Source organism: Xiphias gladius, chromosome 9, assembly GCF_016859285.1.
Source record: "Xiphias gladius isolate SHS-SW01 ecotype Sanya breed wild chromosome 9, ASM1685928v1, whole genome shotgun sequence".
NCBI lineage: Eukaryota > Metazoa > Chordata > Actinopteri > Istiophoriformes > Xiphiidae > Xiphias > Xiphias gladius.
The window spans coordinates 12,198,543-12,210,453 of NC_053408.1; the positions used below are offsets into that span (position 1 = coordinate 12,198,543).

General features: G+C 38.1%; 1 protein-coding gene across 3 annotated transcripts; it reads right to left on the reverse strand.

The window, feature by feature from the left end:
• Nucleotides 1–160: 160 nt before the first annotated feature.
• Nucleotides 161–10,869, reverse strand: smarcd2 (SWI/SNF related, matrix associated, actin dependent regulator of chromatin, subfamily d, member 2). 3 transcript variants are annotated; one of them, XM_040134494.1, is made up of 14 exons: nucleotides 10,849–10,869; nucleotides 9,987–10,142; nucleotides 8,498–8,697; nucleotides 6,633–6,675; nucleotides 6,409–6,531; nucleotides 5,446–5,565; nucleotides 4,653–4,748; nucleotides 4,058–4,159; nucleotides 3,783–3,944; nucleotides 3,092–3,189; nucleotides 2,668–2,803; nucleotides 2,427–2,549; nucleotides 1,542–1,643; nucleotides 161–1,415 (listed from the first exon to the last, which is right to left on the reverse strand). In XM_040134494.1, exons 1-14 carry the CDS (start codon nucleotides 10,861–10,863, stop codon nucleotides 1,362–1,364), a joined length of 1,530 nt encoding a protein of 509 aa, XP_039990428.1. In that variant the 5' UTR covers nucleotides 10,864–10,869; the 3' UTR covers nucleotides 161–1,361. The 3 variants fall into 3 exon arrangements, with proteins under 3 accessions (XP_039990428.1, XP_039990431.1, XP_039990430.1); XM_040134497.1 differs by lacking the exon at nucleotides 10,849–10,869 and adding an exon at nucleotides 10,351–10,675 and having other exon boundaries at nucleotides 9,987–10,139; XM_040134496.1 differs by lacking the exon at nucleotides 10,849–10,869 and adding an exon at nucleotides 10,351–10,675.
• Nucleotides 10,870–11,911: the final 1,042 nt, after the last annotated feature.

An 11,911-nucleotide genomic window follows, 5' to 3' on the forward strand; every position in this document is an offset into this window, starting at 1 on the left:
AACAGGAAATTTTGTTTCACAATAAAAGGGAATTTTTTTTTTTTTAAATAAAATATGTATCTAATTATTTAATAGGGTATTCACTATAAAAAAGGACAATATAAAAATCATTTGTAAGTATATTTATTGTAAAAAAAAAAAAAAGAAAAAAAAAATCCAAATGTATAAAAGATAAAGGCCTTTGATACACAACATGCAAACATTTTACAAAGAGGCTGTACAAAAAACATTTGCACACACAACATTTCTCAAATTCTAAGTGCCTTCTTCACAAAACAAATTTTGGCACAGCGATATCTGTCAACATGGAATGTTTAAAGGAACTCTGGAGGTCTTCTCATACAACAGCACACAACAATTTGGTGCATTGTTTAGTTGACACACTACAACTGCATTCCTGTATTATTACTACCAGTTAACCTTCTTGGGTGGTATGAATCTTACAAGAAGAACCCTTCAACCCAAAGAGCCTGCCACAGTTCCTCTTCCTGGCATTAAAACAATGAGAAACCACATTAACAAATTAAAACAGCATGTAAACATTCAAGAAGTAAAAGATAAAAAATGTTTAATTACAGCTGGATAGAGTGGATTCATGTCCATTTACAATTAAGGAGCTCAATCTCTTCCCAGAGAAGAGCTTTCCTGGAAATCCTGGTTTCTTACAAAGCAAAGAAATTTTTCATTTCAAATGATATATCCACCAATATAAAACAGCACCAAAACCCGCAGAATTATTATTGGCACCAAAAGGCCTCTTATCTAAGATGTAAGACATCTTAAGAATTCTTATGTTTTTTGAGGATAAAAATTAACAGTTTTCTGAATGTACTTTTGATATATATATATATATTTTGGAATGAAAAGCTTAAGTCTACCATGCCTCCCAATTCTTGTTTATTGAGATGTTACCAGACATCAGGTATTGTTCCTATCTTAAAAGGTATGGCTTTAAAAAGTGAAGGTAAACAGAACCCCTCTCAAAACAACACACAAAGTGATGGTGAAAAACACCTAAACAGCACCAATGCTTACAAAATTTTAAATGTATTGTACCATAAACAAAACATACTGCAAAAAAAGGCAAAGATTATCTGAACAGGCATATTATTAAGGACATGTAAATAACCTCTTTGGTCCCATAAGCTCTGTTGATTTTAAAATGATTATCAATGGGAACGACAAAGATATGCATCCCACTTAGAAGCTGGTATCTCATACCATTTCAGTGAGGATGGCTTTGTGTTGACTTAAACTGCAACATTAGCTTGTGTCTTTCAAAGCTAATTCCATTTTTAATTGAGAAGAAATTAACATTTCACGTGTAAACCTAAGTTGGCTGTGACTCCTCTGAAATGTCTTTAGGTGAGTCGGATACCCAACACCTGCTCCAACTCTTGTCTTCTCTGTTGCACCTAAAACAAAGAAGGGATAGTCTCAATGTGAATTAAAACTAATGACAATCTACTGAACCCTTACAATTAAACATTTATCAAGCATGTACATTGGTTAAAAGTGCATTAGGCTCTGTAATTCCTTACTTTGGAGTAAATGTATCTGCCCACTGCCTCGGGTACCCAGGGTGCCTGGTAGAACTCAGTCCTCCTTTCTTCCTCTGGGTTTCCTGTCACATCTGTCATCAACTGATGAAAAAGAAATGTATAATCAATCAGGACTTTAACAGAACTGACAAAGAGTTGATGATTTACCAATTTAATTAGCAAGCCCTTTAGCTACAGGAGGACATCTTTGTCCAGGCATTGAACTCATTTAATTTGTGCAAATGATAATGTTAAATTGGCTATATAATGTTTTTGCCCCCATGTAATTACTGAAGCTCTGTTTTAATGTGTGTGTTTATTCAGTTTGTGTTGGCAAAGAGCGTCTGTGCTAAAGGAGCCCAGGTGAGCCAAAGATGCAGGGAATTACGGTCCTGGTCGGCTACTAATTTGCCAGGTGAATTGGGAACATATTCCCATTACAAACATGTAGAGCATGTTTTTGTTAAATATTAAGAAAGCTCTAACAGGCAATGTTTTTTTTTTGCCTGCAAAAATGCTCCAAAAGCATTTTGGAATATAAATATTCACATTTGAAAAACTGAACAGAATATGTGAAATATGTTTGTTAGGGTTGTCATTAAGATATTTTTGATGACACAACAGCTCTATGAATTTAAAGAAGTAAAAGAGAAGAAAAGTTTACTGTAAGATATCTACAGTGAAACCTTATTGCCATTTAACACATATTTGTTATACACTGATCACTCTTTTCTTAAAAACAAAAAACATCAAACTGATGTTAGTAGACTTGAAAACATAATCTTATCGAACATTACTGTATGCAAAAGAAAGCAGAATATGACATCCTATATGGACTCATGTAGACACTGGTACATGGAGTTAGCGTTGGGAGCCGATGATTACCTTAAGATCTCTGCTCTGAGACTTGAGCCAGTCCTGAATGAAGTCCTGTGGATTATTGCTGAAGCTCAGCATAAAGTCTCTCTCAGTCTTTAGCTGGTTAATGTACTCAATCGTCTCGTGGATCTGTAGTAACCACAACCAGTACAATATTCGATAACGCTCTTAACAAACAGTTTTTTTCACAAATCTCCTCAAAATGACTGTGAGGTGCAGGTATCAGTGACTGACTGGTAGGCCTGACCTTCATCTCCAGAGCAGCAATTTCCTGCTGGTTGGTTGTTGAGGACAAAAAACTGTTCATTTGGCCCTTCAGTGGGTCATCCACCTCCACATCGATGTCGTAACAAGCTGTCTTCTTCTGATCTGTGGGGTCCACACTGCTCAGAGACGACACAGAGACAGCAAGACAGAATTCAAGTTGGATTGTAATTAGGCAGGAAGAGTGATGTTGACTGCAAATTTTAAGAGCAAACTAGGGCTGGCTATTGATAACCCAAATCATAAAATCCAAAGTTTTTTCTGGAAACTAAATGAATAATATACCTTTTTAGTTTTTCAAATAATAAATGAGATCTTGGCAATACTGTCTGGTAGTTCGGGGAGAACAAACCCATCTGACACATGCACAAACACAGAGAAAGGGATAATGATCCACACTCCCTTACCTAATGACATGATTGATAATGATGGGGTCAGGGTGCTGCAGCAGGCCCGCCAGTTTCATGGGAATCTCGGAGAACCTCATGCGAGGACAGCCGAAGATCTGACAAGCATTTGGTCAGAGAACAGATTATGTCTGACATGCTAAAGGTAAAGTTTTGTTATAGCTTTGTCTCTCAACAATGTTTTAATACATTAAAAAATATAGATATATAATACAAGTATATCAGCTGCACATTTTAAGTCCTAGACCTTCACAGACTTCAGTGGGACCGGGTGATATTTTATATAATTTGATTTTCAAATTAGCAATGTGTGCATAATAGTAATTCAAAGCTACAAATGATTAATTTGATGATATAAATTACTAATTTAGGGAACTTACGTAATGGTAATCATATGCGTATTCTTGAAATTAATAATATTTACCCGCAAATTACAATGGATCATGATATGGCCTTACAAATAGTACAAATTATTTTACTTCCCTCATTAGTTTTATGAATTATAGTTTGAAGGGGCAAATTATCAGAAATTCCTCAACATTAGCAAGGCTCTGCTCATTTGATTTAATACAGATATGCCATGATTTTTAAGGCATTTTGAAATATCAAAGGTAACAGGTAAAGGAAATTAATGCTTAAGTGGAAAGCTAGCATTTCGTCGCTTGGTGTCCACTCAAAACTATTTTATTACTTGTCTGAAATAGCGGTTGCAGTTAATGTACTCCTTCTCATGACCGTCCTGCAGCTTGTTGTTCTTGATATAGAGCCAGAGAGCTTGCATGATGCTGGCCCGTGTCTGCGTGTGCACACCCAGAAGACGAGCCAGCCGCGGGTCCAGTTTGTATTGAGGGGGCTGAAAAAAAGACAAAGTTATTTGAAAGCACTCTGACCAAGTCATATCACCCAGGGATACAACTGTTTGCAACAAGATGGCTGAGCAAAGTGTGTGGGTGTATGCACAAATACCTGGTGGTCAAGCATGAGCAATAGGGTGCATTTAACATTCACGTCACCGGGTCTTTTAACCTGGAAACCATCTGTCTCCTGAGTGGTGGGCATTCTATGCCACTGCAAGAAAAAATAAGTAAAATATCAACTAAGATTTTTTTTTTTTTTTTTAAATTTGTCTACTTTGAGATATCTCTAAACTTAAGTGTGAGTCTAAACTCAAGTATACCTTTTCTGATGTTACTTAAAAATATGGAAGAACATATTTTAGTTACAATCAAAATGATTTTCATAAAGGGCCAGTTCAACCCTATTTGTGGGTTTAATTAAGTTGTTCAAGGTTGCTGTACTAAACATGGTTGGACATCTTCTAAATTCAAGAGTTCTTAATAATTCCCCCACCCCCCAGAATGTAATAATAATTTTTTTTAAAAAGGCTGAGAGAGGATGGGCTCCAAAGTTTTACTCATTCCAGCTGAACTCCACTTTTTGACCAGAGATGAAAAATGGACTGCGGCTGGTGAATCAAAAGCAATCTTACAACATTTTTGTGTCCATTTGCCTAAAATGTTCTGAGGTGGTTGCATCAAATGATTATGTTATGATGTCATACCTCTACTAAGTGGTTGTCAGGTCCATAGAGCTCCTTATCTAGCTCAATCACCAGGCTCTTGAAGAAAGATGAGAACTTCCTCTTTTGCTTGCCAGGCTAGAAATATAAAGTGCAAAAAAGAGTGTGAAAACACAGAGCAACAAGATTGCTATCTATGCCTTCTTATTTTGCTTTGTCAGGCTGTGGAGCTGCATTGTTTAGCTCTGACCACATTGAGAGTGGCTAAGCACAAAAACTGTAGACAACCAGAAAAAGCTGTTGCACCCCCCACCCTCTCCCAGGCCCTGTCAAACTGTTTGCACAACATGACCCCTTTCACTCCTTCCCTCACATCCCTTTTTTTTCCCGTTACTCCATGCAAAACTCCTACGCATGCCTAACCCAATGAGCCAGGGGAGAAAAATTAAGAGAGGGGGGAAAAAAAAAAATTCCTCCTTCATGCGGTCCCAGACGACACAATGAGTTGAGCTAGAAATGATGAAACGTGGGGAGACATGTCAGCTCCTGGTATGTAAAGGCCAGTGGTTTCAGTTCCTTGTTTCAAAAGAGAACATGAGCTTATGTGTATGAGCGCTTGTGTGTGTCTGTTAGGAATTGTGGGGTGGGGTGGAGTGGGGCAAGCTGTAAACACACATCTGGTTGCGTGGTCTGAGCCAGGGACATAGGCCAACCAGAGCTGAGCGACTGTGAAGTTTTCAGAAACACATTAACAGAAACTGCAGTCAGACCACATTGAGACAACTGCGAAAAAGAGCAAGAATATTCAAATGTAATGACTGTGTTATTCACGTACTTCCTCCAGAAGTTTGCCCTCCACTCTCAGCTCCCAGGAGGACACCTTCTCTGCCTCCTCGCCCTCAGGCTTGCTGGGTGTGTATGTGTTGGAAATGTAGATCCTGAGTTTGCGTTTTTGCTGTGTCACGGAGATGAAGTAGCAGATACATCAGGAATTGTACTAAAAACTGTGTTGCTCAATTTAAAATGAACCATGAAAAATTTGAGTCAGATTCCTTTGGAAAGTAGACCATCTTAAACTGCACTTGGTGATCCATGGAAAAAGCTTTTCAACAGAACATGTTAGTCATAAATTGGTCAAGCAAAACAATTTAAATTCGAAATCCTTAAGATTTTCATGATATCAAACTCTGCTTTCTTATACTATTTATGGTCTGCATTTTTCTCAAACAGTCATTCAATGTATTTACATTATGTAATTCCCTTTCTGTAGGTTCGTTTTTTATGTTAGTGGTGGAGTCCACCTTTCCTACACTAGATTCCTACCTGTAAATCCCATGAGTGAATCACAGAAAATGATGCATGTGATGCAGCATTACTGTTCTAATTTCATCTCAGTATCAGTGTTTCACTGACATAAAAGGAATATCAGAGTTGTATTAAGTTAACTGCTAATGCAAACATCCTACTGCTGCTACTTCTCTTAAAAGCATTCAAGTGATGACATACAGTGGCTTTTATTGTGAAGACACCATATTATTTTTGACTGACTTTTTTATTAAAACAGTGTTTTTTTGGCTGCACTGTAAATGGATACACCAGTGGCTCCTCTGTTGTGCTGTGGTATTAAACCACATTTACTGCTCACCTCCAGCAACCACAGGTGTCACGAAATGAACCAGGACTAAAATTTCAAGGACTTTAATATTGTGATTAGGCAGCACTTCACGAGGCCAGAAAGCCTTATCTCTAAATTTCCTTTTTATTAAATTTCCTTAAAATCTGATGATGCAAGAGATACCATAATGGGCTTCTTGATGGCTTCCTGAATCTCCATACGCTTTCGGGCGATGGTCTGATCCAGTTTCCTCTCAAAGGCCAAGAGGTCCATGTAGGCCTGGGACTCTGGGACCAGGTCTCTGATCTAAAGAGCAAACGGTAGGTCGTAAGCATTTAGGGAATACAGACAACTATAGGCAAATTGGTTACATCTAAGAGATGATTCGGGGATGAAAACCATTTTACCCGCTGTGGGAGAACCTTGTCTGCCATCTTGCGTCTTTTTGCTCTAAATCACACAGAAAACATAAAACATGATGATCTCCAAAGTAAAGAAACTGTCCACATTAACCACATGCTTTCATTAAAATATAGAGGATCCAAGTGCTAAAAAATTTACTTAATTAGTTGAGGACATACTTTACTATGTTGCCGATCTTGTCTCATCATTTAGCATTTGCCCTTTTAAAAGTATGACCTTCATTAACCAATTTACAAGGAACTGACCTTGCACTCACACATATGAGACTAACAGAAAGACCTCATTCACGTCATTTGATTATAAAGTATTTGTCAAGACTTCATAGTGCAATAACAAAATCTTGGCCACTGCTATCTCTTCATTAACCCCCCTAAATGAGCACCTCAGGCTCCCACTTATCATTGCTATTGACTTCATAAAAGCTGTTTTGTTTCTTTAATTAAATTACACAGTTCCCCTTCATTATGACAAAATTCAATTCTGAATCTCTTTAATGAGAATTTAGGATGTTGCTTCTAGCCTTGTGGCTCACTAATCGTACTATACTGAGAATTGTGTTATGAGATGAACATTTAAAAGACAAGACGTTCTTTGTAGATAAAACTGTAAATCCTTCCTCACATCATGGCTCGCCACATTTATGGGTATGAGTATGGCGTCAGTGACCAGTTTGAAGTCAAAAATACCCACTTGTGTCTGCCGCTTTCAAAGCAAAGGCCAGTCATGAGATACTCCTATCCGCATGTCTATGTGATCTGAGCTGTGCTTTTAACGGCACAGCACCATCACAAACTGAATGCAGAGGGAAAAAACAGACTAGAAAAAGAGCGGTGTTGTTATAATGTCAACAAGACACAAGAGGGAAAAGTAGCCAATACATTTTTATGACTGTGTGACAATATTACTACTTTGGTATGATGTATAAAAATATGCATTCACAATTCATAGACTTTTTGTTTTACTATGAGCTACAATTTGAATACATTTCCCCCTGAAAATTAACGTTATGTCCGTTTAACATCTTCGAAGTACACAAACTAAAAGAAATGTTAAATTTCAAATTTTATACCCTTCCTGCTGTAGTTTTTGTCCTGGCTGTTGAAGTTATCAGTAAGGTCCTCAGAATATTCCTGTTTGTTATAAAGTGTGTTGTAAATAAAGTCTCATTATGAGGCACCCAGTTTTATAAAAAAAAAATATATATATATATTTTGTATGTCTAAGCAATGAAAAAAGGAGGAAATGTTGCAGGAAATGTGACAAGATTTGAATAGTAAACAATATTTCAAGTTTACCAAGTAACATTTTTATTGTTGTCTATTCATTGTTGCTGTTGTCAAAAAGTGGCTTGGAAAAATCGTTAAACAATTTTAGACAATTAAAAGTTAAATCCTGATACTTGATTAGGCTTGACACTTGATTTAATGAAGTCATTCAATTAATAAAAATGAAAAAAGTTTTCAGGTTCTAGCTTGTGAAATATGAAGATCTGCTGCTTTTCTTTGTTTCTATTTTTGAATAATTGTAAACTGAATGTATTGTTTGGGACTGCTGTCCAGACAAAACAAGAAATTTGAAAATGTCACCTTGGGCTCTGGGAAATTGCAGTTTTTCACTTTTTTTCTGATTTTGTTGACCCAACAATTAAAAGAGAAAATAATCCACACCTTTATTTGGATTTAAGATAACTTTTCGTTGCAGCCCTATTTCTATGAAAATAAAGTCAAAATCTTCACAGTACCAGTCTCTGATTTGGCACCAGGCTGACTTGGACAGCCAGCCTTGGAATTGCTACTCTCCCTCGCTTCTCCCTCTCTCACACAAACACTCTCACTTCTCCACAGTTTACCCTCGTCTGAGGCCTCCTCCCAATGCGTCTTGCTGCTGATGTTGATGCTGATGAAGAAACCGCTTCCTCGAGGCGTCCATGCTTGGAGGCCCCATGCCTGGCCGCATGGGCATGTTCCCACCACCGTAAGAGGGACCAGGCAGCTGGCCCGCCATTGACCCCATGGGGCCCCCCACCCTACTGGGAGGCATCCCTGGGCGCTAGAGAAACAGAGGGAAGCTGAATCTATCGTTTCAAGTTCATATCAATTTTCAAGTACTGAAAACACATTGCTGTGTACAAAACAAGTTTCATTCTCAAGATCGCTGGACTTTTATCTCTCTAATACTCACTTCTTTCCCTTAAAAAAAAAAAAAAAAAATAGGTTTATCAAAATACATATGTATGCAAATGATTTGGTTAGGTGTTCTTCCTGCATTACTGGTATACAACAGATTAGTTTGTGTTCCCAATTTGATGTGATTCTGATGTCAGATTTAATGTCAAAGAGAGTATAAAGGGATAATTAAATGGAGGATAGAAATGAGTATTTCCTGAATTCTGCCGGGTCTTGCACACCATTTTACAGATGATTTAATGGATATAGGAGAGACAGTATATAATGACGTAACTATGTAAAATAACTACAGAAAGAGCTATTTCAATATTGTTAGATCCTACCAAAACCAGAGTTTTTAATTGTGATGTTTTATTGTGATGTGTAATTACTGGTGTATTGGTTTTCGATCATTCTTCAGTCTTTATCTTGTTTTAAAATGCAGCTACAATCTGAAATAAACCAAACTGTACTGATTTATCAACATTGTGTTTGAATGAAATTCAATTTAATCCTAACACTGCTACATACTTTGTTAGGTCTATCTTAACTGATAAGCAAATATCTGAACCCATATGGCTTTAACCGACACACACGAGACAACTGTAATAAGGCATGTCAACCAAAGACCACGTGAAGCTGCAGATGGTGGCAAAATTGGGATAATATATGCAGGCTTAGCTCTGACAGATGGTGGTGATGATAAACTTACTTTTGTTCTTAAGCTAACTGACAGGAGGCCACGTGATTTTCGCTTTCACACATGCAAAAAACATTGTTCTGGGATACTAATTTTAATGAAACCTCCAAATATTTAAGGTACACAATGTTTAAACACTGTAAACGCTATGTTAAAAAATTTTATATTTAATTTGTTACTGGCAATAAGTAATTTCTTTCAAATGCGGAAGTAGTGTCCACACCTTCATATTTTAGGATTTGATGAGCCTTAAAGTTGTTCTTACTTTAGTATCTCTGTCATGTGACACATTTTAAATGAATACTTTTGTTTAAACCCAAATTTAGGACCGCTGCATTTACCTTAATGCAACCATGTGTAATTTAAATTTTAAGAATCCATAGCAAAAAAAAAATAAAATAACTTCACTCATAACCTTTCGCTGAGCACCAAGTTTCCCTGTTTAACAGAGAAAAATTACGCAGAAAACCAACCTGGAGGTACTGAGCAGCGCTGTTCATGCTCCGGGGGTATCCCGCCGAAGGTTGCGGCATTCCTGGCATCCTCATGCCCGCTGAATGCCCAACATTCATGGGGTTCATATTCGGATTCATCGGGGGACCCGTGAAGCCTCCTCTTGATGCCATCTTCTAGATCCACAAGTGGTTAAAAGTGACGGAAACTTCTACCAAATTTCGGTCCAAATACAAGTCTAGCAAGCTGCTAAATGCACGTTGCTGGTACAAGTCCTAAAGTAGCCAGCTAGCTAACTAGAGTAACTTTAAATGAGGTCGGGTTCTGGTTTGACAGCAAGCACACTGTCAACAAAAAGCTAGCTAATGTTAGCTCGTCTCCTACCGTTTCAAGTTCCGGGATTTGACTCTACCTACAACTGCTTGGTTTCTGGACACCAAGTGGTTGCTGTTGCTTGTCATCTCCCCCCCCTTCGTCCTTAAGTCTGAACATCGCTGAGTAGCGGCTTTTTCACGGTGAGGCTAATGTAAAACATGATAACGCCTGACCAACGGCCAACTGAGCGACTAAAGCAAAATCAAGTAGTCTCCTAACTGCCTTCACACACAATGCTAAATGCTGCCTTCAATGATGTCGGAAATTTCGAAGTTTCGCTTAATCAAAGGTTTCTTTTCTGGGCGTGAACAAACTGAAAAAAAAGAGGCTAGTCTGAATTTACACTTCCACTCGTGTGACGTTATTTCATCCAAACGAACACAATCAATCTATTCCTATGAGTTCATATAAGCTGATATTGACAGGCACTGATACGCGACGGGTCCCTGTGATTTTTCCCTTTTTAATTTCCCCTTACTAAAATTCTGGTGTCGAAATCAAACTTACCTCGGCCCGATGCATACTTGTCCTCCTCATGATCCAAACTGCCATTGTGTGGCAGTTAACTGACTTAATAGCATGACTGGATTAACCTGTTAGGTGGTCCCCAGAGGCAAAATACAATAATAATAATAATTTTTAAAAAAAGGTGGCTGTTGGGCCAATGTTTACACCATCAACCAGCATCCACCTACCACACTCCATGCATTGTGCATGTGCTCTGTCACCTCCAAGTTCCCGTTCAGAACAGTGCCCACAAAAGACTATGTAGGGAGGCTTCATTATCTGCCCAGAAACTAGCCAGTTCTCCTATGCGGGAATAATACTCTCTGGCTCCAGGTTTTCTGTGTCAACGAGTTTGTGGTATATGGAATATGCATCCTGTGAGCACAATAAGATACTGAAGGTCTTAGAAACTGGGGGTGTGTCTAAAAGACAGGGCCACAAAATTCAATAACAATGCGGGAACTGCCTTAGTTGAATTAAGGTTAGGTGAAGCACAAATCCATGACCTCAATACCATACCAGCAATGATACACATACATACCCACTGTATTTGGACATTGACAGGTGATGGTAAAGATAGAGCCCCAGTGAAAGATAGACCCATGTTTTTCAACAAAAGGACTGTGTTAAATGTACAGACATCTCTCAGTCCTTAGACAATACTGGCAGTATCACGATTCATATTAGATACATCATTTTTCCGTATGCCCATTTGCAGAGCATGTGGCGCAACACTATTGTAGTACTTCCTGCATACAACAGCACAAACTTTAAGCTGTAATTTTCAAGCAACTGTGACAGAAGGCAGAAGTAAGACTTCAGGCTGAGCACCCGAAGGCAACAGTACTGAGTCCCCCCTGGCAGTTCTTGGAGCTCAATACTATACTTTGAAGACGAAGCCCAAACTGTGTGAACTTTGTGTTCACCCTCTGTCAGTTTCCCAAGGATAAGATCTACCACATTTTGTTGCTTAAAACCCCTTTACTAAGCAGCATTTCCTGTCTCATCCAACAGATGTATAATTCTAATCAAAACCGAAACGCATCGAAACTTCGTCATTTGA